This window comes from Oncorhynchus keta, chromosome 11, assembly GCF_023373465.1.
Source record: "Oncorhynchus keta strain PuntledgeMale-10-30-2019 chromosome 11, Oket_V2, whole genome shotgun sequence".
NCBI classification, from domain to species: Eukaryota; Metazoa; Chordata; class Actinopteri; order Salmoniformes; family Salmonidae; genus Oncorhynchus; species Oncorhynchus keta.
The window spans coordinates 4,410,806-4,437,842 of NC_068431.1; the positions used below are offsets into that span (position 1 = coordinate 4,410,806).

At 45.5% G+C, this 27,037-nt stretch overlaps 2 protein-coding genes across 2 annotated transcripts in view; one reads left to right on the forward strand and one right to left on the reverse strand.

Annotated features, from left to right (window-relative positions):
• The window catches only part of kl (klotho), a 54,722-nt gene extending 48,327 nt beyond the window's left edge, over nucleotides 1-6,395 (reverse strand). Inside the window, exons 1-3 of the mRNA XM_052457495.1 lie at nucleotides 4,949-6,395; nucleotides 4,159-4,405; nucleotides 2,438-2,621 (exon numbers count right to left, since the gene is read on the reverse strand). Coding sequence (XP_052313455.1) covers nucleotides 2,438-2,621; nucleotides 4,159-4,405; nucleotides 4,949-5,728 — 1,211 coding nt within the window. The 5' untranslated portion in view covers nucleotides 5,729-6,395. The remainder of the gene's footprint in view (nucleotides 1-2,437; nucleotides 2,622-4,158; nucleotides 4,406-4,948) is intronic.
• A 10,260-nt stretch (nucleotides 6,396-16,655) lies between these two features.
• On the forward strand, nucleotides 16,656-21,051 carry LOC127906215 (nuclear pore complex protein DDB_G0274915-like). The gene is made up of 4 exons (XM_052457496.1): nucleotides 16,656-16,713; nucleotides 19,916-20,050; nucleotides 20,186-20,545; nucleotides 20,591-21,051. The coding sequence occupies exons 1-4, from the start codon at nucleotides 16,656-16,658 to the stop codon at nucleotides 21,031-21,033; spliced, it is 996 nt and encodes a 331-aa protein (XP_052313456.1). The 3' UTR covers nucleotides 21,034-21,051.
• Nucleotides 21,052-27,037: the final 5,986 nt, after the last annotated feature.

Here is a 27,037-nt window from a genome sequence, read left to right on the forward strand (position 1 = left end):
GACTACAGTTCATAACATAGACTACAGTTTATAACATAGACTACAGTTTATAACAGACTACTGTTCATAACATAGACTACAGTTTATAACAGACTACAGTTTATAACATAGACTACAGTTTATAACATAGACTACAGGTCAAAACAGACTACAGTTTATATCAGACTACAGTTTATAACATAGACTACAGTTTATAACATAGACTACAGTTTATAACATAGACTACAGTTCATAACATAGACTACAGTTCATAACATATACTACAGTTTATAACAGACTACAGTTTATAACAGACTACAGTTTATAACAGACTACAGTTCATAACATAGACTACAGTTTATAACATAGACTACAGTTTATAACAGACTACTGTTCATAACATAGACTACAGTTTATAACAGACTACAGTTTATAACATAGACTACAGTTTATAACATAGACTACAGGTCAAAACAGACTACAGTTTATATCAGACTACAGTTTATAACATAGACTACAGTTTATAATAGACTACAGTTCATAACATATACTACTGTTCATAACAGACTACAGTTCATTACACACTACAGAATATAACAGACTACAGTTTATAACAGACTACAGTTTATAACATAGACTACAGTTTATAACATAGACTACAGTTTATAACATAGACTACAGGTCAAAACAGACTACAGTTTATAACATAGACTACAGTTTATAACAGACTACTGTTCATAACATAGACTACAGTTCATTACACACTACAGAATATAACAGACTACAGTTGATAACATAGACTACAGTTTATAACATAGACTACAGTTTATAACATAGACTACAGTTCATAACATAGACTACAGTTTATAACATAGACTACAGTTTATAACAGACTACAGTTCATAACATAGACTACAGTTTATAACAGATTACAGTTTATAACATAGACTACAGTTTATATCAGACTACAGTTTATAACATAGACTACAGTTCATAACATAGACTACAGTTCATTACACACTACAGAATATAACAGACTACAGTTGATAACATAGACTACAGTTTATAACATAGACTACAGTTTATAACATAGACTACAGTTCATAACATAGACTACAGTTTATAACATAGACTACAGTTTATAACAGACTACAGTTCATAACATAGACTACAGTTTATAACAGATTACAGTTTATAACATAGACTACAGTTTATATCAGACTACAGTTTATAACATAGACTACAGTTCATAACATAGACTACAGTTCATAACATAGACTACAGTTCATAACATAGACTACAGTTCATAACATAGACTACAGTTTATAACATAGACTACAGTTCATAACATAGACTACAGTTCATAACATAGACTACAGTTTATAACATAGACTACAGTTTATAACATAGACTACAGTTCATAACATAGACTACAGTTTATAACATAGACTACAGTTTATAACATAGACTACAGTTCATAACATAGACTACAGTTTATAACAGACTACAGTTTATAACATAGACTACAGTTCATAACATAGACTACAGTTTATAACATAGACTACAGTTCATAACAGACTACAGTTTATAACAGACTACAGTTCATAACATAGACTACAGTTTATAACAGACTACAGTTTATAACATAGACTACAGTTCATAACATAGACTACAGTTTATAACATAGACTACAGTTTATAACATAGACTACAGTTCATAACATAGACTACAGTTTATAACATAGACTACAGTTTATAACATAGACTACAGTTCATAACATAGACTACAGTTTATAACATAGACTACAGTTCATAACATAGACTACAGTTTATAACATAGACTACAGTTCATAACATAGACTACAGTTTATAACAGACTACAGTTTATAACATAGACTACAGTTCATAACATAGACTACAGTTTATAACATAGACTACAGTTCATAACAGACTACAGTTTATAACAGACTACAGTTCATAACATAGACTACAGTTTATAACAGACTACAGTTTATAACATAGACTACAGTTCATAACATAGACTACAGTTCATAACATAGACTACAGTTCATAACATAGACTACAGTTTATAACATAGACTACAGTTTATAACATAGACTACAGTTCATAACAGACTACAGTTCATAACATAGACTACAGTTCATAACATAGACTACAGTTCATAACATAGACTACAGTTCATAACATAGACTACAGTTTATAACATAGACTACAGTTTATAACAGACTACAGTTTATAACATAGACTACAGTTCATAACATAGACTACAGTTTATAACATAGACTACAGTTTATAACAGACTACAGTTTATAACAGACTACAGTTTATAACAGACTACAGTTTATAACAGACTACAGTTTATAACAGACTACAGTTCATTTGTGATCTGTGATACATACACAGTTGTGGTATATTTCCATAACACAACAGTAACCTACCAGCCACTCTCTACTATGTAGATGGGTGGGTTGTCGTACTCTTCTCTGATCCAGTATAGCAGCATCCTCAGGTCCAGAACTTCAATCTGGCCAAATTTGAGACTGACGTCAATCAGCTGGTAGCTCAGAGAAGGACCATGGGACAGAGCAAAGAAGTCAGCGGTCCCCCTCACCTCATCCCTCTCTGCCTGGATAGAGGAAAGGAGAGGGGAGGAGGTGAGAGGAGATGGGAGGAGAAGGGATGAGAGGAGAGGGGATGAAAGGGGAGGAGAGGAGAGGGGGTGAGAGGAGAGAGGATGAGAGGAGATGAGATTTGAGGAGAGGGCATGAGAGGAGAGGGGAGGAGAGGGGATGAGAGGGGAGGGGATGAGAGGAGAGGGGATGAGAGGAAAGGGAATGAGATGAGAGGAGAAGAGAGGGAATGAGAGGAGAGGGGAGGAGAAGGGATGAGAGAAGGAGAGGAGAGGGGAGGATAAGGGATGAGAGGAGAGGAGATGAGAGGAGAGGAGAGGAGAGGAGAGGAGAGGAGAGGGAATGAGAGGAGAAGAGAAGAGACAGGATGAGAGGAGAGGGGAGGAGAAGGGATGAGAGAAGGAGAGGAGAGGGCAAGATAAGGGATGAGAGGAGAGGGGAGGAGAAGGGATGAGAGGAGAGGAGAGGAGAGGAGAGGGGAGGGGAGGGGAGGAGAAGGGATGAAAGGGGAGGAGAGGAGAGGAGAATGGATGAGAGGGGAGGGATGAAAGGGGAGGAGAGGAGAGGAGATGAGAGGGGAGGGATGAAAGGGGAGTAGAGGAGAGAGGGTGAGAGGAGAGGATGAGAGGAGATGAGATTTGAGGAGAGGGCATGAGAGGAGAGGGGATGAGAGGGGAGGGGATGAGAGGGGAGGGGATGAGAGGAAAGGGAATGAGATGAGAGGAAAGGGAATGAGATGAGAGGAGAAGAGAGGGAATGAGATGAGAGGAGAAGAGAGGAGGGGAGGAGAAGGGATGAGAGAAGGAGAGGAGAGGGGAGGATAAGGGATGAGAGGAGAGGAGAGGAGAGGAGAGGGAAGTGAGATGAGAGGAGAAGAGACAGGATGAGAGGAGAGGGGAGGAGAAGGGATGAGAGAAGGAGAGGAGAGGGGAAGATAAGGGATGAGAGGAGAGGGGAGGAGAAGGGATGAGAGGAGAGGAGAGGAGAGGGGAGGGGAGGAGAAGGGATGAAAGGGGAGGGATGAAAGGGGAGGAGAGGAGAAGGGATGAGAGGGGAGGGATGAAAGGGGAGGAGAGGAGAGGAGAAGGGATGAGAGTAGAATAACCTTCAATCTGTTGCAAAATAGAACAACAATATAACTTTCTAAAGGGAACAGGGTCCTGATCAAAAGAAGTGCACTTTAGAGGGAATAGTGTGCCATTTGGGACAGAGAGGAAGGCCCTATTCTATTCTACGTGCCTGTGTGAAGGAGGGCAGGTAGAGTGGGGCTAGTCTCTATACTAGTACTCAGGTTGAGAACCGCTGCCCTGGGTCTAGGCTAACCCCGGGCTACGTGACTGTGTGAACGAGGGCAGGTAGAGTGGGGCTAGTCTCTATACTAGTACTCAGGTTGAGAACCGCTGCCCTGGGTCTGGGCTAACCCCGGGCTACGTGACTGTGTGAACGAGGGCAGGTAGAGTGGGGCTAGTCTCTATACTAGTACTCAGGTTGAGAACCGCTGCCCTGGGTCTGGGCTAACCCCGAGCTACGTGCCTGTGTGAACGAGGGCAGGCGGTGGGACAGGTTGTGCTTCATGCTCGGGGGGTAATCTCCATCAATGAAGAGGGGTCTGGCGAACCAGCCCAACACAAAGTCCAAGGACCACTGACACGCCTGCAGGCTCTCACGCCGTGTCCTGCTGGGCTTGATCCAATGGGAGGCCAGCGCCATTGAAACTTTCCCCTGCTGCTGGGACCGGTAGTGGCGGTCGTAGAGGTGCCATGCTGCAGCATGAGCCTGGGGGGAGGAGGGGAGAGGAGGAGACAGAGAGAGAGAGGAGAGACAGAGACAGGAGAGGAGAGGAGAGACAGAGACAGAGACAGAGACAGAAACAGACAGAGACAGAGACAGAGACAGAGACAGAGACAGAGAGACAGAGACAGAGACAGAGACAGAGACAGAGGGATGGAGATAAATTGTTTTGAATGTAAAAAAAATATATATATTTGAAATTGGATTATTCTGCTTTTCCACTATTTAATTTGATGTATTTGACCATTTAGAACACAATTCAAGCACAGGATGCATTTTAAATCATGGAGAATATCAAGACAAAATAATTGTAACAAATTACAATATTTTTACATTGTGGTCCTCTAATGACGACAGTGACATTCAAGTGAATAAACTCTGACTCAGAGTTGAACAGGTGCAGTCTGTCCTAAATGACATCCACATTCCCTTCATAGTGCACTATTTTGTACCTGGTCAACAAAACATTGCACTATATAGGGAATAGTGTGCTATTTTGGAAGGGGACCTGTGATTTAGTGCTCTCACCTTGAGGAGGTTGTGTCCCACTCTAAACGGCAGGTCCGGGTCATTCTTGATTCCCGGAGCCACCTTCCCAGTACCGTACCCGTTCCACGCCACCAGGAACGGGTTGTCTATCGTGATCCAATACTTCACATCGTCACCGAATGTTTGGAAACAGAAATCTGCATAATCACGGAAAAGCTCCACGAGCGCTGGGTCGCTCCACCCGCCGAACGTTCTCTGCAGGTTGTCAGGTAAGTCCCAGTGATAGAGCGTGATCACCGGCTGCACGTTGATCTCCTTCAGCTTCCGTATTAGCGTACGGTAGTAGTTGGTACCGATCTCGTTGTAGCTACCGCGGCTGCCGTTTGGAAATATCCGCGACCACGAGAGCGAGAAGCGGTAGTGACTGACCCCGAGCTGTTTGAGCGCCCGGACGTCGCTTTGGGTGTTATGGTAGCTGTCGCTGCCAACGTCCCCGGTAGCTATCCGGTTCCCGCCGCGCGTAAAAGTGTCCCAAATGGACAGGCCCTTCCCGTCTTTCTCAAACGCACCCTCTACTTGGTAAGCTGCCGTTCCAACCGCCCACATGAAGTTGTCAGGAAAGGTGTCGTAGAGGAAAGCTTTGTCCCCGGGGTAGTCCAATTTACTAAACCTCTCCCACGTCTTCAACCCAGCGCCCGGACCCGCGACTGCCCGGTACAACTCACAAGAAATGACCAGAACAAACGTCATGAAACGAGGGAGTTGCATCGCGCCGACTGCGTTAAGTTGAGTGAGATCATTTACCGTGATATAAACCATTATAGACTTAATTATACAAATCGATATCCTATATAATCTATAAAACCAGTAGCTAGGCTACTTTAGTAGGCATATTGTCCCTACTTGTTGTGTTCTCTGAAGCGCAAACAGCCGGTTACTAGCTAGTCTATAAACGCAACTGGATGCGACAACTCCAGCACCTTTCCCCTCCTCTTCCCCCGGGACCCCGGTTAGCAGCAGCAGATCTATCAATGATTAGCCAAAAACCTTCCACGCGTAACTGACGGTCTCCGGGAGCCGGTCAATGTTACCGACCGATAATGACCAATCTCTCTCCAGGCAGGGCCATTAGCACAGGAAAGACAGATGACACTGTTTATACACCATGAGAGGAAAGGGGCAATAGGAATCTCTTTACGTCTCAAATGGTGCCCTAGTCCCTTTAAAAAGCACTATTGACCCGTCTCCCTTACGGCTCTGGTCAAAAGTAGTACACATTATAGCAAATAGGGCGTCATTTGGGAAGTGACAGGTAGGTCTGTAGTTGCCAAGGAATGCATTTGAATATAATATTTACCAAAGACTACAGAATGTTTACAATGCAATAATCTTCTGTTTGCAGTGTCACTGAGATAATCGTCTTCAACCATGCTGAGTATTATTTAGGAATATCAAATCTGTATGAAATGCATAACACACACACACACACACACACACACACACGCACGCACACACACACGCGCACGCACACACACACACACACACACACACACACACACCAATGGGCGGCCCAGGTGCTAAAGCTCTTGTTGACATCAACATGATGACATCATTATATGGTCCCAGCTGCCTGGGGATACATAATCAAATGACCCACAATTTAACATATTACCCATGATGCATCTTGACCTGAGATGGATGGTAACAAAGACATAATGGGCAGTTTATCAATGTCACTTCTCCTGCCAAGACAACCTGAATCTAATGTTGATTATCATGTCTCTCCTGCCAAGACAACCTGAATCTAATGTTGATTATCATGTCTCTCCTGCCAAGACAACCTGAATCTAATGTTGATTATCATGTCTCTCCTGCCAAGACAACCTGAATCTAATGTTGATTACCATGTCTCTCCTGCCAAGACAACCTGAATCTAATGTTGATTATCAATGTCACTTCTCCTGCCAAGACAACCTGAATCTAATGTTGATTATCATGTCTCTCCTGCCAAGACAACCTGAATCTAATGTTGATTATCAATGTCTCTCCTCCTGCCAAGACAACCTGAATCTAATGTTGATTATCATGTCTCTCCTGCCAAGACAACCTGAATCTAATGTTGATTATCAATGTCTCTCCTCCTGCCAAGACAACCTGAATCTAATGTTGATTATCATGTCTCTCCTGCCAAGACAACCTGAATCTAATGTTGATTACCATGTCTCTCCTGCCAAGACAACCTGAATCTAATGTTGATTATCATGTCTCTCCTGCCAAGACAACCTGAATCTAATGTTGATTATCATGTCTCTCCTGCCAAGACAACCTGAATCTAATGTTGATTATCATGTCTCTCCTGCCAAGACAACCTGAATCTAATGTTGATTATCATGTCTCTCCTGCCAAGACAACCTGAATCTAATGTTGATTACCATGTCTCTCCTGCCAAGACAACCTGAATCTAATGTTGATTATCATGTCTCTTCTGCCAAGACAACCTGAATCTAATGTTGATTATCATGTCTCTTCTGCCAAGACAACCTGAATCTAATGTTGATTATCATGTCTCTTCTCCTGCCAAGACAACCTGAATCTAATGTTGATTATCATGTCTCTTCTGCCAAGACAACCTGAATCTAATGTTGATTACCATGTCTCTCCTGCCAAGACAACCTGAATCTAATGTTGATTATCATGTCTCTCCTGCCAAGACAACCTGAATCTAATGTTGATTATCATGTCTCTTCTCCTGCCAAGACAACCTGAATCTAATGTTGATTATCATGTCTCTTCTCCTGCCAAGACAACCTGAATCTAATGTTGATTATCATGTCTCTCCTCCTGCCAAGACAACCTGAATCTAATGTTGATTATCATGTCTCTCCTCCTGCCAAGACAACCAGAATATAATTAAACACCAATGCTGAACTTGTGGTTTAGCCTTCATGTTACCAATGTGGGTCCTGAGTCCGTACTGAACTAAGGACTCATCAATAAGTCTATTTACTGAACCTGAGTCCTTACTGAACTAAGGACTCATCAATAAGTCTATTTACTGAACCTGAGTCCTTACTGAACTAAGGACTCATCAATAAGTATATTTACTGAACCTGAGTCCTTACTGAACTAAGGACTCATCAATAAGTCTACATAGGACCATGGTTAGCCCTGATGTTATGTCTATTTACTGAAAAAAAAGTATATTTTATTGATGATCCCACAGGTTTAGGATGATGAAGGGATGAAGGGAAGGAGAGATGAAGGGAAGGAGAGATGGAGAGATGAAGGGAAGGAGAGATGAAGGGAAGGAGGGATGGAGGGAAGGAGGGATGGAGGGAAGGAGGGATGAAGGGATGGAGAGATGAAGGGAAGGAGAGATGGAGAGATGAAGGGAAGGATGGATGGAGAGATGAAGGGAAGGATGGATGGAGAGATGAAGGGAAGGATGGATGGAGAGATTAAGGGAAGGATGGATGGAGAGATTAAGGGATGAAGGGAAGGAGGGATGGAGAGATGAAGGGAAGGATGGATGGAGAGATGAAGGGAAGGAGAGATGAAGGGAAGGAGGGATGAAGGGAAGGAGAGATGAAGGGAAGGAGAGATGAAGGGAAGGAGAGATGAAGGGAAGGAGGGATGGAGGGAAGGAGGGATGAAGGGATGAAGGGAAGGAGAGATGACGAGATGAAGGGAAGGAGAGATGGAGGGAAGGAGAGATGAAGGGAAGGAGGGATGAAGGGAAGGAGGGATGAAGGGAAGGAGGGATGGAGACATGAAGGGATGAAGAGATGAAGGGAAGGAGAGATGGAGGGAAGGAGAGATGAAGGGAAGGAGAGATGAAGGGAAGGAGGGATGGAGAGATGGAGAGATGAAGGGAAGGAGGGATGGAGAGATGAAGGGAAGGAGAGATGAAGGGAAGGTGGGATGGAGAGATGAAGGGAAGGAGAGATGAAGGGAAGGAGGGAAGGAGAGATGGAGAGATGAAGGGAAGGAGAGATGAAGGGAAGGAGGGATGGAGAGATGAAGGGAAGGAGGGATGGAGAGATGAAGGGAAGGAGAGATGGAGAGATGAAGGGAAGGAGAGATGGAGAGATGAAGGGAAGGAGAGATGAAGGGAAGGAGAGATGGAGAGATGAAGGGAAGGAGGGATGGAGAGATGAAGGGAAGGAGAGATGAAGGGAAGGAGGGATGGAGAGATGAAGGGAAGGAGAGATGGAGAGATGAAGGGAAGGAGGGATGAAGGGAAGGAGGGATGGAGAGATGAAGGGAAGGAGGTATGGAGAAATGGAGGGATGGAGAGATGAAGGGAAGGAGAGATGGAGGGAAGGAGGGATGGAGAGATGAAGGGAAGGAGAGATGAAGGGAAGGAGGGATGGAGAGAAGGAGAGATGAAGGGAAGGAGGGATGGAGAGATGGAGGGAAGGAGAGATGAAGGGAAGGAGGGATGGAGAGATGGAGGGAAGGAGAGATGAAGGGAAGGTGGGATGGAGAGATGAAGGGAAGGAGAGATGGAGAGATGAAGGGAAGGAGGGATGAAGGGAAGGAGGGAAGGAGAGATGAAGGGAAGGAGAGATGAAGGGAAGGAGGGATGGAGAGATGAAGGGAAGGAGGGATGGAGAGATGAAGGGAAGGAGAGATGAAGGGAAGGAGGGATGGAGAGATGAAGGGAAGGAGGGATGGAGAGATGAAGGGAAGGAGAGATGGAGAGATGAAGGGAAGGTGGGATGGAGAGATGGAGAGATGAAGGGAAGGAGGGATGGAGAGATGAAGGGAAGGAGGGATGGAGAGATGAAGGGAAGGAGAGATGAAGAGATGAAGGGAAGGAGGGATGGAGAGAAGGAGGGATGGAGGGAAGGAGAGATGAAGGGATGAAGGGAAGGAGAGATGAAGGGAAGGAGGGATGGAGAGAAGGAGAGATGAAGGGAAGGAGGGAAGGAGAGATGAAGGGAAGGAGAGATGAAGGGAAGGAGGGATGGAGAGAAGGAGGGAAGGAGAGATGAAGGGAAGGAGGGAAGGAGAGATGAAGGGAAGGAGAGATGAAGGGAAGGAGGGATGAAGGGAAGGAGAGATGAAGTGAATGATATGCAAACAGAGGAGATAACACAATGTTCCCAGGTGATCATATTACTCTCTTCTTCCTGCTTTCAGGTTGCCTAGGAACACTCTTCCGTCTGTCTGTCTCATTGGGTGGCTAAAGGCCCAGGCATCTGACACTAAATATACATCCACTGGTATCGTCTAAATAAACATATTGTATTGAACCGAGGGACATGGAAGTGATCCCGTAGTACTGTGTGTCTCCCATAGTTTCTTCTGGACCTGGGGACTGTTAATTAAGAGACCTCCGGTGACATGTCTTGTCAGATAGTTGTGCTACATGTCAAAATCTCTCACATATACAAGTACTGTTAAAGAACACCCTCCGTGTTCTGTTAGACAGGTAACTCTTTTATCCACAATTATAGCAGGGGGTGTAAAGCCATAACACCCTCTGTGTTCTGTTAGACAGGTAACTCTTTTATCCACAATTATAGCAGGGGGTGTAAAGCCATAACACCCTCTGTGTTCTGTTAGACAGGTAACTCTTTAATCCACAATTATAGCAGGGGGTGTAAAGCCATAACACCCTCTGTGTTCTGTTAGACAGGTAACTCTTTTATCCACAATTATAGCAGGGGGTGTAAAGCCAGAACACCCTCTGTGTTCTGTTAGACAGGTAACTCTTTTATCCACAATTATAGCAGGGGGTGTAAAGCCAGAACACCCTCTGTGTTCTGTTAGACAGGTAACTCTTTTATCCACAATTATAGCAGGGGGTGTAAAGCCAGAACACCCTCTGTGTTCTGTTAGACAGGTAACTCTTTTATCCACAATTATAGCAGGGGGTGTAAAGACACATACATTTTTCCAGTAACAGGTGTGCCTTGTTAATATAATAATAATATATTGTTGAAAGTTAATTTGTGGAATTGATTTCCTTTTTACTGCGTTTGAGTCAATCAGTTGTGTTGTGACGAGGTAGGGGTGGAATACAGAAGATATCCCTATTTGGTAAAAGACCAAGTCCATATTATGGCAAGAACAGCTCAAATAAGCAAAGAGAAACGACAGTCCATCATTACTTTAAGACATGAAGGTCAGTCAATCAGGAAAATGTAAAGAACTTCTAAAGTTTCTTCAAGTGCAGTCGCAAAAACCATTAAGCGCTATGATGAAACTGGCTCTCATGAGGACCACCACGGGAATGGAAGACCCAGAGTTACCTCTGTTGCAGAGGATAAGTTCATTAGAGATACCAGCCTCAGAAATTGCAGCCCAAATAAATGCTTCACAGAGTTCAAGTAACAGACACATCTCAACATCAACTGTTCAGAGGAGACTGTGTGAATCAGGACTTCATGGTCAAATTACTGCAAAGAAACCACTACTAAAGGACACCAATAAGAAGAAGAGACTTGCTTGGGCCAAGAAACACGAGCAATAGACATTAGACCGGTGGAAATCTGTCCTTTGGTCTGATGAGTCCAAATATACGATTTTTTTGGTTCCAACCGTCGTGTCTTTGTGAGACGCAGAGGAGGTGAACGGATGATCTCTGCATGTGTAGTTCCCACCGTGAAGCATGGAGGAGGAGGTGTGATGGTGTGTGGTGCCTTTGCATCATCAGCTTCCTCTTGAGAAGCTCCTGTCCCAGCTTGTGCGAAGTAAAAAAGTTATCGAATGTGATGTTGTGGCCACGGAGTCTCTGTGTCACGTCCAGGACAACCCACGTCCCTTGGTTCTTCTCAGGGACTCCTCCATCTGGCTTCCCCATATACACTTGAAGTTCCACGCACATGATGAAGCAGAATCACAGGCAGCCAAGATCTAGATTCCATATTTTGTGGGTTTAGACAATATGTACTGCCTGAAAGGATAGCGGCCCCTAAATGGCATATGCTGCTCATCAACAGTAACGTTGGGCCTAGGGTTGTAAAACAGGGGAATGTGGTCCACCCACTTGTCCCACACTGACGTGATTGCTGACGGGCTGGTCCTGGGTCTGGTTGCTGACGGGCTGGTCCTGGGTCTGGTTGCTGATGGGCTGGTCCTGGGTCTGGTTGCTGATGGGCTGGTCCTGGGGCTGGTTGCTGATGGGCTGGTCCTGGGGCTGGTTGCTGATGGGCTGGTCCTGGGGCTGGTTGCTGATGGGCTGGTCCTGGGGCTGGTTGCTGATGGGCTGGTCCTGGGTCTGGTTGCTGATGGGCTGGTACTGGGTCTGATTGCTGACGGGCTGGTCCTGGGTCTGATTGCTGACGGGCTGGTCCTGGGTCTGGTTGCTGATGGGCTGGTCCTGGGGCTGGTTGCTGATGGGCTGGTCCTGGGTCTGGTTGCTGATGGGCTGGTCCTGGGTCTGGTTGCTGATGGGCTGGTACTGGGTCTGGTTGCTGATGGGCTGGTACTGGGTCTGGTTGCTGATGGGCTGGTCCTGGGTCTGGTTGCTGATGGGCTGGTCCTGGGTCTGGTTGCTGATGGGCTGGTCCTGGGTCTGGTTGCTGATGGGCTGGTCCTGGGTCTGGTTGCTGATGGGCTGGTCCTGGGTCTGGTTGCTGATGGGCTGGTCCTGGGGCTGGTTGCTGATGGGCTGGTCCTGGGGCTGGTTGCTGATGGGCTGGTACTGGGTCTGATTGCTGATGGGCTGGTCCTGGGTCTGGTTGCTGATGGGCTGGTCCTGGGGCTGGTTGCTGATGGGCTGGTCCTGGGTCTGGTTGCTGATGGGCTGGTCCTGGGTCTGGTTGCTGATGGGCTGGTACTGGGTCTGGTTGCTGATGGGCTGGTACTGGGTCTGGTTGCTGATGGGCTGGTCCTGGGTCTGGTTGCTGATGGGCTGGTACTGGGTCTGGTTGCTGATGGGCTGGTCCTGGGGCTGGTTGCTGACGGGCTGGTCCTGGGGCTGGTTGCTGACGGGCTGGTCCTGGGGCTGGTTGCTGATGGGCTGGTCCTGGGTCTGGTTGCTGATGGGCTGGTCCTGGGTCTGGTTGCTGATGGGCTGGTCCTGGGTCTGGTTGCTGATGGGCTGGTCCTAGGACTGATTGCTGATGGGCTGGTCCTGGGACTCTACCACAGCCAGGTGCAAGAACGACTATGGGAAAATACTTTTTTTTTATTTTTTTTTTACAATGTATCAAATAATGTATAGAAATAATGTAGTGTAATAACATTGTGCAGGTTCACGCAATACATTTTGTAGTTTCACACACTACAGAGGGTTAAAAGAGTGCGAGAAAAGTGGAAGACAGCACCAAGAACCTGTCTGTCTCCCTGCCTATGTTGAAACAGCAGGTCCAGGGAGGAGGAAGACAGAGTGAGACAGAGAAAATACTTTTATTTCATGTTTACTTGTTTTCACACAGACTTTTATGTGTTCTTCACAGAAATGGGCCAAGGCCATTGAGTCTCAGGTCGAAAAATAATTCCTTCTAGTAAACATTGAAAATGGGGCCCACAGACCCGAACACCACACAAGGGTTAACTCACTACTGCCATCAGAAGAAACCCTTGTTGTCTCAACTCACTACTGCTATCAGAAGAAACCCTTGGTGGTTTAACTCACTACTGCTATCAGAAGAAACCCCTGTTGTCTCAACTCACTACTGCTATCAGAAGAAACCCTTGTTGTCTCAACTTACTACTGCTATCAGAATAAACCCTTGTTGTCTCAACTCACTACTGCCATCAGAAGAAACCCTTGTTGTCTCAACTCACTACTGCCATCAGAAGAAACCCTTGTTGTCCTAACTCACTACTGCCATCAGAAGAAACCCTTGTTGTCTCAACTCACTACTGCTATCAGAAGAAACCGTTGTTGTCTCAACTCACTACTGCTATCAGAAGAAACCCTTGTTGTCTCAACTCACTACTGCTATCAGAAGAAATCCTTGTTGTCTCAACTCACTACTGCTATCAGAAGAAACCCTTGTTGTCTCAATTCACTACTGCTATCAGAAGAAACCCTTGTTGTCTCAACTCACTACTGCTATCAGAAGAAACCCTTGTTGTCTCAACTCACTACTGCTATCAGAAGAAACCCTTGTTGTCTCAACTCACTACTGCTATCAGAAGAAACCCTTGTTGTCTCAACTCACTACTGCTATCAGAAGAAACCCTTGTTGTCTCAACTCACTACTGCTATCAGAAGAAACCCTTGTTGTCTCAACTCACTACTGCTATCAGAAGAAACCCTTGTTGTCTCAATTCACTACTGCTATCAGAAGAAACCCTTGTTGTCCTAACTCACTACTGCCATCAGAAGAAACCCTTGTTGTCTCAACTCACTACTGCCATCAGAAGAAACCCTTGTTGTCCTAACTCACTACTGCTATCAGAAGAAACCCTTGTTGTCCTAACTCACTACTGCTATCAGAAGAAACCCTTGTTGTCTCAACTCACTACTGCCATCAGAAGAAATCCTTGTTGTCTCATCTCACTACTGCTATCAGAAGAAACCCTTGTTGTCTCAACTCACTACTGCTATCAGAAGAAACCCTTGTTGTCTCAACTCACTACTGCTATCAGAAGAAACCCTTGTTGTCTCAACTCACTACTGCTATCAGAAGAAACCCTTGTTGTCCTAACTCACTACTGCTATCAGAAGAAACCCTTGTTGCCTCAACTCACTACTGCTATCAGAAGAAACCCTTGTTGTCTCAATTCACTACTGCTATAAGAAGAAACCCTTGTTGTCTCAACTCACTACTGCTATCAGAAGAAACCCTTGTTGTCTCAATTCACTACTGCTATCAGAAGAAACCCTTGTTGTCCTAACTCACTACTGCTATCAGAAGAAACCCTTGTTGTCTCAACTCACTACTGCCATCAGAAGAAACCCTTGTTGTCTCAACTCACTACTGCTATCAGAAGAAACCCTTGTTGTCTCAACTCACTACTGCTATCAGAAGAAACCCTTGTTGTCTCAACTCACTAATGCTATCAGAAGAAACCCTTGTTGTCCTAACTCACTACTGCTATCAGAAGAAATCCTTGTTGTTTTTATATCATAATATATAATAATAATAATATATAATAATATATCATCTCAGATGGAACTATTTCTCGAGTTTAATCAAACCCCTGGAATGTCTCCTACTCCTACAGTAAGGGAATCAAAGGCTTGTCTAAGAGGCCAAATTATGTCATACAGCGCAAAATTAAGGTAGTGCAATATTCAACGTCTAGGGGAACTTACAAATAACATCTGGGATTTGGACATGTCATATTCACTTTCTTCAACCGCAGATTAAAACAACAGTTTGACACTTACATTTACATTTAAGTCATTTAGCAGACGCTCTTATTCAGAGCGACTTACAAATTGGTGCATTCACCTTATGACATCCAGTAGAACAGTCACTTTACAATAGTGCATCTAAATCTTAAAGGGGGAGGGTGAGAAGGATCACTTCAGAGTTTGATCTTCTTTCAACTCAAAAAAAAATTGTTTAAATAAACCAAACGTTTTTATCCTTTGTAAAAGACATGGCCCCAGCTAATTTCACAACTCCACAAACAAACCCAGATTATAATTTTTATAATTATTTTTATAATTTTGTTTTACTGTTTGTTTGTTTTTTTGTGTGTATTACTATTTGATTATATATCTCACTGTATATCATGCCTGTTAAATCTGGTTCAGGGGTGGGACTCTGTTAGAGCATGGGGGTTGATTTGGTTGGGGGGTGATTTGGTAGGGGGGGTGATTTGGTAGGGTGGGGTTGATTTGGTAGGGGGTTGATTTGGTAGGAGGGGGTGATTTGGTAGGGGGTAGATTTGGTAGGGGGGTTGATTTGGTGGGGGGTTGGGGGTGATTTGGTAGGGGGTTGATTTGGTAGGGGGGGGTTGGGGTTGATTTGGTAGGGGGGTTGGGGTTGATTTGGTAGGGGACCTATGTGTGTTTTCTACCTGTTCTGTCTGTGTTATCTGTGTAATCATAAAAAATGAAAGTGTGTGTTGTGTGTGTGTGTGTGTGTGTGTGTGTGTGTGTGTGAGTGTGTGTGAGAGTGTGTGTGTGTGTGTGTGTGTGTGTGTGTGTGTGTGTGTGTGTGTGTGTGTGTGTGTGTGTGTGTGTGTGTGTGTGTGTGTGTAAGACTTGCTTAGCCAGTCTCTGATTATTTAGTATATTAGGTCACATATAAACGGTTAAATTGTTCCACGGACCAAATCGCTGTATCTGTGACGTTGAATTTCTCCGTGTTCTTGTCCTTCCACACGTCCATTGTACCCCAGTCAGGTCAATGGCCTCGGGTCAAAACCAGGTGCCATCAGCCTAACAGAGGGCAATGATCCAGAAAACATCATTCTACAAATATATCAGCATGATTTCAAAACAATTTCTCCCCCCTCCCCTTCCCATTCTAGATGTAGACTATAAGAGATCTCCCCCTCCCATTCTAGAGGTAGAAGACTAGAGATCTCCCCCCACCCCCTCCCATTCTAGAGGTAGAATATAAGATATCTCCCCCCTCCCATTCTAGAGGTAGACTACAAGAGATCTCCCCTGACCAGGCATTCTAGAGGTGGAATATAAGATATTTCCCATTCTAGAAATAGACTACAAGAGATCTCCCCTCCCCTCCCATTCTAGAGGTAGACTACAAGAGATCTCCCCCTTCCCCTCCCATTCTAGAGGTGGACTATAAGAGATCTCCCCCTCCCAATCTAGAGGTAGAATATAAGAGATCTCCCCTCCCATTCTAGAGGTAGAAGACAAGAGATGTCCCCCGCCATTCTAGAGGTAGACTATAAGAGATCTCCCCCCTCCCAATCTAGAGGTAGAATATAAGAGATCTCCCCTCTCCCAATCTAGAGGTAGACTATAAGAAATCTCCCCTCCCATTCTAGATTAGAATTTAAGAGATCTCCCCTCCCAATCTAGAGGTAGAATATAAGATATCCCCCCTCCCATTCTAGAGGGAGAATACAAGAGATCTCCCCAGCCCCTCCCATTCTAGAGGTAGACTATAAGAGATCTCCCCTCCCATTTTAGAGGTAGAATACAAGAGATCTCCCCACCCCTCCCATTCTAGAGGTAGACTACAAGAGATCTCCCCTTCCCCTCCCATTCTAGAGGTGGACTATAAGAGATCTCCCCCCCCATTCTAGAGGTAGAATATAAGAGATCTCCCCTCCCATTCTAGAGGTAGAATACAAGAGATCTCCCCCTCCTATTCTAGAGGTAGACTATAAGAGATCTCCCCTCCCATTCTAGAGGTAGAATACAAGAGATCTCCCCACCCCCCATTCTAGAGGTAGACTATAAGAGATCTCCCCCCCCATTCTAGAGGTGGACTATAAGATCTCCCCCTCCCATTCTAGAGGTAGAATACAGAGATCTCCCCTCCTATTCTAGAGGTAGACTATAAGAGATCTCCCCCTCCCAATCTAGAGGTAGAATACAGAGATCTCCCCCTCCCATTCTAGAGGTAGAATACAGAGATCTCCCCCTCCCATTCTAGAGGTAGAATACAGAGATCTCCCCCTCCCAATCTAGAGGTAGAATACAGAGATCTCCCCCTCCCATTCTAGAGGTAGAATACAAGAGATCTCCCCCACCCCCTCCCAATCTAGAGGTAGAATACAGAGATCTCCCCCTCCCATTCTAGAGGTAGAATACAGAGATCTCCCCCTCCCATTCTAGAGGTAGAATACAGAGATCTCCCCCTCCCATTCTAGAGGTAGAATACAGAGATCTCCCCCCTCCTATTCTAGAGGTAGACTATAAGAGATCTCCCCCACCCCCTCCCATTCTAGAGGTAGAATACAGAGATCTCCCCTCCCATTCTAGAGGTAGAATACAGAGATCTCCCCCTCCCATTCTAGAGGTAGAATATAAGAGATCTCCCCCTCCCATTCTAGAGGTAGAATACAGAGATCTCCCCCCTCCCATTCTAGAGGTAGAATACAGAGATCTCCCCCTCCCATTCTAGAGGTAGAATACAGAGATCTCCCCCTCCCATTCTAGAGGTAGAATACAGAGATCTCCCCCTCCCATTCTAGAGGTAGACTATAAGAGATCTCCCCCTCCTATTCTAGAGGTAGACTATAAGAGATCTCCCCCTCCCCCTCCCATTCTAGAGGTAGACTACAAGAGATCTCCCCCTTCCCCTCCCATTCTAGAGGTGGACTATAAGAGATCTCCCCCTCCCAATCTAGAGGTAGAATATAAGAGATCTCCCCCTCCCATTCTAGAGGTAGAAGACAAGAGATCTCCCCCCCGCCCCCCCCCATTCTAGAGGTAGACTATAAGAGATCTCCCCCCTCCCAATCTAGAGGTAGAATATAAGAGATCTCCCCTCTCCCAATCTAGAGGTAGACTATAAGAAATCTCCCCCTCCCATTCTAGAGGTAGAATTTAAGAGATCTCCCCCTCCCAATCTAGAGGTAGAATATAAGATATCCCCCTCCCATTCTAGAGGGAGAATACAAGAGATCTCCCCCAGCCCCTCCCATTCTAGAGGTAGACTATAAGAGATCTCCCCCTCCCATTTTAGAGGTAGAATACAAGAGATCTCCCCCACCCCCTCCCATTCTAGAGGTAGACTACAAGAGATCTCCCCCTTCCCCTCCCATTCTAGAGGTGGACTATAAGAGATCTCCCCCCTCCCATTCTAGAGGTAGAATATAAGAGATCTCCCCCTCCCATTCTAGAGGTAGAATACAAGAGATCTCCCCCCTCCTATTCTAGAGGTAGACTATAAGAGATCTCCCCCTCCCATTCTAGAGGTAGAATACAAGAGATCTCCCCCACCCCCCCATTCTAGAGGTAGACTATAAGAGATCCCCCCCATTCTAGAGGTGGACTATAAGATCTCCCCCTCCCATTCTAGAGGTAGAATACAGAGATCTCCCCCCTCCTATTCTAGAGGTAGACTATAAGAGATCTCCCCCTCCCAATCTAGAGGTAGAATACAGAGATCTCCCCCTCCCATTCTAGAGGTAGAATACAGAGATCTCCCCCTCCCATTCTAGAGGTAGAATACAGAGATCTCCCCCTCCCAATCTAGAGGTAGAATACAGAGATCTCCCCCTCCCATTCTAGAGGTAGAATACAGAGATCTCCCCCTCCCATTCTAGAGGTAGAATACAGAGATCTCCCCCTCCCATTCTAGAGGTAGACTATAAGAGATCTCCCCCACCCCATCCCATTCTAGAGGTAGAATACAGAGATCTCCCCCTCCCATTCTAGAGGTAGAATACAGAGATCTCCCCTCCCATTCTAGAGGTAGAATACAGAGATCTCCCCCTCCCATTCTAGAGGTAGAATACAGAGATCTCCCCCTCCCATTCTAGAGGTAGAATACAGAGATCTCCCCCCTCCTATTCTAGAGGTAGACTATAAGAGATCTCCCCCACCCCCTCCCATTCTAGAGGTAGAATACAGAGATCTCCCCCTCCCATTCTAGAGGTAGAATATAAGAGATCTCCCCCTCCCATTCTAGAGGTAGAATACAGAGATCTCCCCCCTCCCATTCTAGAGGTAGAATACAGAGATCTCCCCCTCCCATTCTAGAGGTAGAATACAGAGATCTCCCCCTCCCATTCTAGAGGTAGAATACAGAGATCTCCCCCTCCCATTCTAGAGGTAGACTATAAGAGATCTCCCCCTCCTATTCTAGAGGTAGACTATAAGAGATCTCCCCCACCCCCTCCCATTCTAGAGGTAGAATACAGAGATCTCCCCCTCCCATTCTAGAGGTAGAATACAGAGATCTCCCAAACGGTAGTTCCCAACCTAAGCATATATAGAGGAACGAACCAGCTGCACTAATTGAACGATAATGCGATGTGAAAAGGATACAGTATATACCGTAATGAAACCAAACAGTCCTTTTGTATGGAGAACTTTATTGATCAGACACAGACAGGGTGGATTTGATTTGATTTGATTTGATTTGGATGTGACCATATAAATGCTGCATCCCAAATGTCAGCCTATTCCCACAAGGGGCCCTGGTCAAAGGTAGTGCACTCTAGGTAATTCGGTTTCGTTTGGGACGCAACCACATGTCACTAATTCAGGTAATACGGTTCCGTTTGGGACTCAGCCCCATGTCTCTAATTCAGGTAATACGGTTCCGTTTGGGACTCAGCCCCATGTCACTAATTCAGGTAATACGGTTCCGTTTGGGACTCAGCCCCATGTCACTAATTCAGGTAATACGGTTCCGTTTGGGACTCAGCCCCATGTCTCTAATTCAGGTAATACGGTTCCGTTTGGGACTCAGCCCCATGTCTCTAATTCAGGTAATACGGTTCCGTTTGGGACTCAGCCCCATGTCTCTAATTCAGGTAATACGGTTCCGTTTGGGACTCAGCCCCATGTCACTAATTCAGGTAATACGGTTCCGTTTGGGACTCAGCCCCATGTCACTAATTCAGGTAATACGGTTCCGTTTGGGACTCAGCCCCATGTCTCTAATTCAGGTAATACGGTTCCGTTTGGGACTCAGCCCCATGTCACTAATTCAGGTAATACGGTTCCGTTTGGGACTCAGCCCCATGTCTCTAATTCAGGTAATACGGTTCCGTTTGGGACTCAGCCCCATGTCTCTAATTCAGGTAATACGGTTCCGTTTGGGACTCAGCCCCATGTCACTAATTCAGGTAATACGGTTCCGTTTGGGACTCAGCCCCATGTCTCTAATTCAGGTAATACGGTTCCGTTTGGGACTCAGCCCCATGTCACTAATTCAGGTAATACGGTTCCGTTTGGGACTCAGCCCCATGTCTCTAATTCAGGTAATACGGTTCCGTTTGGGACTCAGCCCCATGTCACTAATTCAGGTAATACGGTTCCGTTTGGGACTCAGCCCCATGTCACTAATTCAGGTAATACGGTTCCGTTTGGGACTCAGCCCCATGTCACTAATTCAGGTAATACGGTTCCGTTTGGGACTCAGCCCCATGTCTCTAATTCAGGTAATACGGTTCCGTTTGGGACTCAGCCCCATGTCTCTAATTCAGTGTTATCCACACTCAAACCACGTCTGAAAAGAGCAGGAGATGCCAACCACGGCCCCCTATATAGTGCACTACTTCAGACCAGGACCCCCTATATAGTGCACTACTTTAGACCAGGGCCCCCTATATAGTGCACTACTTCAGACCAGGACCCCCTATATAGTGCACTACTTTAGACCAGGGCCCCCTATATAGTGCACTACTTTAGACCAGGGCCCCCTATATAGTGCACTACTTCAGACCAGGGCCCCCTATATAGTGCACTACTTCAGAGAAGGGCCCCCTATATAGTGCACTACTTCAGACCAGGGCCCCCTATATAGTGCACTACTTTAGACCAGGGCCCCCTATATAGTGCACTACTTCAGACCAGGGCCTCCTATATAGTGCACTACTTCAGACCAGGGCCTCCTATATAGTGCACTACTTCAGACCAGGGCCCCCTATATAGTGCACTACTTCAGACCAGGGCCTCCTATATAGTGCACTACTTCAGACCAGGGCCTCCTATATAGTGCACTACTTCAGACCAGGGCCCCCTATATAGTGCACTACTTTAGACCAGGGCCCCCTATATAGTGCACTACTTTAGACCAGGGCCCCCTATATAGTGCACTACTTTAGACCAGGGCCCCCTATATAGTGCACTACTTTAGACCAGGGCCCCCTATATAGTACACTACTTCAGACCAGGGCCCCCTATATAGTACACTACTTCAGACCAGGGCCACCTATATAGTACACTACTTCAGACCAGGGCCTCCTATATAGTGCACTACTTCAGACCAGGGCCCCCTATATAGTGCACTACTTCAGACCAGGGCCCCCTATATAGTACACTACTTCAGACCAGGGCCCCCTATATAGTGCACTACTTCAGACCAGGGCCCCCTATATAGTACACTACTTCAGACCAGGGCCCCCTATATAGTGCACTACTTCAGACCAGGGCCCCCTATATAGTGCACTACTTCAGCCTAGCGCCCTCTATATAGTGCACTACTTCAGACCAGGGCCTCCTATATAGTGCACTACTTTAGACCAGGGCCCCCTATATAGTGCACTACTTTAGACCAGGGCCTCCTATATAGTACACTACTTTAGACCAGGGCCCCCTATATAGTGCACTACTTTAGACCAGGGCCTCCTATATAGTACACTACTTTAGACCAGGGCCCCCTATATAGTGCACTACTTTAGACCAGGGCAACCTATATAGTACACTACTTTAGACCAAGGCCCCCTATATAGTGCACTACTTTAGACCAGGGACCATAGGGCTGCCTATATAGTACACTTCTTCAGTCAGTTACTATGGAACCACATCCTGTCAGTCAGTGAGTTACTGTGGAACCACATCCTGTCTGTCAGTGTGTTACTGTTGAACCACATCCAGTCAGTTACTATGGAACCACATCCTGTCAGTCAGTGAGTTACTGTGGAACCACATCCTGTCAGTTACTGTGGAACCACATCCTGTCAGTTACTGTGGAACCACATCCTGTCAGTCAGTCAGTTACTGTGGAACCACATCCAGTCAGTCAGTGAGTTTCTGTGGAACCACATCCTGTCAGTTACTGTGGAACCACATCCAGTCAGTTACTATGGAACCACATCCTGTCAGTCAGTGAGTTACTGTCGAACCACATCCTGTCAGTTACTGTGGAACCACATCCTGTCAGTCAGTCAGTTACTATGGAACCACATCCTGTCAGTCAGTGAGTTACTGTGGAACCACATCCTGTCTGTCAGTGAGTTACTGTGGAACCACATCCTGTGAGTTTCTGTGGAACCACATCCTGTCAGTTACTATGGAACCACATCCTGTCAGTGAGTGAGTTACTGTCGAACCACATCCTGTCAGTTACTGTGGAACCACATCCTGTCAGTTACTGTGGAACCACATCCAGTCAGTTACTATGGAACCACATCCTGTCAGTCAGTGAGTTACTGTGGAACCACATCCTGTGAGTTTCTGTGGAACCACATCCTGTCAGTTACTATGGAACCACATCCTGTCAGTGAGTGAGTTACTGTGGAACCACATCCTGTCAGTTACTGTGGAACCACATCCTGTCAGTTACTGTGGAACCACATCCTGTCAGTCAGTCAGTTACTGTGGAACCACATCCAGTCAGTCAGTGAGTTTCTGTGGAACCACATCCTGTCAGTTACTGTGGAACCACATCCAGTCAGTCAGTGAGTTACTGTGGAACCACATCCTGTCAGTTACTGTGGAACCACATCCTGTCAGTTACTGTGGAACCACATCCTGTCAGTTACTGTGGAACCACATCCTGTCAGTTACTGTGGAACCACATCCTCTCAGTTACTGTGGAAACACATCCTGTCAGTCAGTCAGTTACTGTGGAACCACATCCTGTCAGTCAGTGAGTTACTGTGGAACCACATCCTGTCAGTCAGTGAGTTACTGTGGTACCACATCCTGTGAGTTACTGTGGAACCACATCCTGTCAGTTACCGTGGAACCACATCCTGTCAGTTACTGTGGAACCACATCCTGTCAGTCAGTGAGTTACTGTGCTAACACCGATCCAATGCTAACACCGATCCAATGCTAACACCAATCCAATGCTAACACCAATTTAATTCCTAACACCAATCCAATGCTAACACCAATCCAATGCTGACGCCAATCCAATGCTAACGCCAATCCAATGCTAACACCAATCCAATGCTAACACCAATCCAATGCTAACACCAATCCAATGCTAACACCAATCCAATGCTAACACCAATCCAATGCTAACACCAATCCAATGCTAACACCAATCCAATGCTAACACCAATCCAATGCTAACACCAATCCAATGCTAACACCAATCCAATGCTAACACCAATCCAATGCTTATACCAATGACAGGGGGTGTAAGTGCAGTCTTTGGTAGAAGTATTGCAACCTTAACACACTGACACCTTGTTAAACACACAACGACACGGTCACCATGCTTAAGACACAACATAGCCCTGATGTTATGACAGTAGCATCACAGGACCATGGTTAGCCCTGATGTTATGACTATAGCATCACAGGACCACCACATCCTAGCATCACAGGACAATGGTTAGCCCTGATGTTATGACAACATCACAGGACAATCCTGATGTTATGACTATAGCATCATGGAAGCCATGTTATGACTATAGCATCAGTTACTGATGTTATGACTATAACCATCATCCATGGTTAGCCCTGATGTTATGACTATAGCTGTCACAGAACCATGGTTAGCCCTGATGTTATGACTATAGCATCACAGGACCGTGTTAGCCCTGATGTTAACAATAGCATCATAGGACCATGGTTAGTGATGTTATGACTATAACCATCACAGGACCATGGTCCTGATGATATGACTATAGCTGTGGAACCACATCCTGTTATGACAGCATCACAGGACCATGGTGCCCTGATGTTATGACTATAGCATCACAGGACCATGGTTAGCCCTGATGTTATGACTATAGCATCACAGGACCGTGGTTAGCCCTGATGTTATGACTATAGCATCATGGACCGTGGTTACCCTGATGTTATGACTACATCACTGGACCAGGTTAGCCCTGATGTTATAACCACATCCTGGACCATGTTAGCCCTGATGTTAACTACATCACAGGACCATGGTTAGCCCTGATGTTATAACTATAGCTGTCACAGGACCGTGGTTAGCCCTGATGTTATAACTATAGCATCACAGGACCATGGTTAGCCCTGATGTTAACTATAGCATCACAGGACCATGGTTAGCCCTGATGTTATGACTATAGCATCACAGGACCAAGGTTAGCCCTGATGTTATAACTATAGCATCACAGGACCATGGTTAGCCCTGATGTTATAACTATAGCTGTCACAGGACCGTGGTTAGCCCTGATGTTATAACTATAGCATCACAGGACCATGGTTAGCCCTGATGTTATGACTATAGCATCACAGGACCATGGTTAGCACTGATGTTATGACTATAGCATCACAGGACCATGGTTAGCACTGATGTTATGACTATAGCATCACAGGACCGTGGTTAGCACTGATGTTATGACTATAGCATCACAGGACCATGGTTAGCCCTGATGTTATGACTATAGCATCACAGGACCATGGTTAGCACTGATGTTATGACTATAGCATCACAGGACCATGGTTAGCCCTGATGTTATGACTATAGCTGTCACAGGACCAAGGTTAGCCCTGATGTTATAACTATAGCATCACAGGACCATGGTTAGCCCTGATGTTAACTATAGCATCACAGGACCATGGTTAGCCCTGATGTTATGACTATAGCATCACAGGACCATGGTTAGCCCTGATGTTATGACTATAGCATCACAGGACCATGGTTAGCCCTGATGTTATGACTATAGCATCACAGAACCATGGTTAGCCCTGATGTTATGACTATAGCATCACAGGACTGTGGTTAGCCCTGATGTTATGACTATAGCATCACAGGACCGTGGTTAGCCCTGATGTTATGACTATACATCACAGGACCATGGTTAGCCCTGATGTTATGACTATAGCATCACAGAACCATGGTTAGCCCTGATGTTATGACTATAGCATCACAGAACCATGGTTAGCCCTGATGTTATGACTATAGCATCACAGGACCGTGGTTAGCCATGTTATGACTATAGCATCACAGGACCATGGTTAGCCCTGATGTTATGACTATAGCATCACAGGACCATGGTTAGCCCTGATGTTATGACTATAGCATCACAGGACCATGGTTAGCCCTGATGTTATAACTATAGCTGTCACAGGACCGTGGTTAGCCCTGATGTTATAACTATAGCATCACAGGACCACCCCTGATGTTAACTACAGCATCACAGGACCATGGTTAGCCCTGATGTTATGACTATGCATCACAGGACCAACATTAGCCCTGATGTTATAACTATAGCATCACAGGACCATGGTTAGCCCTGATGTTATAACTATAGCATCACAGGACCGTGGTTAGCCCTGATGTTATAACTATAGCATCACAGGACCATGGTTAGCCCTGATGTTATGACTATAGCATCACAGGACCATGGTTAGCACTGATGTTATGACTATAGCATCACAGGACCATGGTTAGCCTGATGTTATGACTATAGCATCACAGGACCGTGGTTAGCCTGATGTTATGACTATAGCATCACAGGACCATGGTTAGCCCTGATGTTATGACTATAGCATCACAGGACCATGGTTAGCACTGATGTTATGACTATAGCATCACAGGACCATGGTTAGCCCTGATGTTATGACTATAGCTGTCACAGGACCAAGGTTAGCCCTGATGTTATAACTATAGCATCACAGGACCATGGTTAGCCCTGATGTTAACTATAGCATCACAGGACCATGGTTAGCCCTGATGTTATGACTATAGCATCACAGGACCATGGTTAGCCCTGATGTTATGACTATAGCATCACAGGACCATGGTTAGCCCTGATGTTATGACTATAGCATCACAGAACCATGGTTAGCCCTGATGTTATGACTATAGCATCACAGGACCATGGTTAGCCCTGATGTTATGACTATAGCATCACAGGACCATTAGCCCTGATGTTAACTATAGCATCACAGGACCATGGTTAGCCCTGATGTTATGACTATAGCATCACAGGACCATGGTTAGCCCTGATGTTATGACTATAGCATCACAGGACCATGGTTAGCCCTGATGTTATGACTATAGCATCACAGAACCATGGTTAGCCCTGATGTTATGACTATAGCATCACAGGACTGTGGTTAGCCCTGATGTTATGACTATAGCATCACAGGACCGTGGTTAGCCCTGATGTTATGACTATAGCATCACAGGACCATGGTTAGCCCTGATGTTATGACTATAGCATCACAGGACCATGGTTAGCCCTGATGTTATGACTATAGCATCACAGAACCATGGTTAGCCCTGATGTTATGACTATAGCATCACAGGACCGTGGTTAGCCCTGATGTTATGACTATAGCATCACAGGACCATGGTTAGCCCTGATGTTATGACTATAGCATCACAGGACCATGGTTAGCCCTGATGTTATGACTATAGCATCACAGGACCATGGTTAGCCCTGATGTTATAACTATAGCTG

What these genes read in the sequence shown, in the direction of transcription:
- LOC127906215 (XM_052457496.1), top strand. Translation starts at nt 16,656, where the DNA reads ATGTCCCCCGCCATTCTAGAGGTAGACTATAAGAGATCTCCCCCCTCC. An exon ending in TCCCCCCTCCCAATCTAGAG is followed by an intron (nt 16,714 to 19,915) that starts GTAGAATATAAG and finishes AGTGCACTCTAG; the next exon opens with GTAATTCGGTTTCGTTTGGG. An exon ending in GCCCCATGTCACTAATTCAG is followed by an intron (nt 20,546 to 20,590) that starts GTAATACGGTTC and finishes TCTCTAATTCAG; the next exon opens with GTAATACGGTTCCGTTTGGG.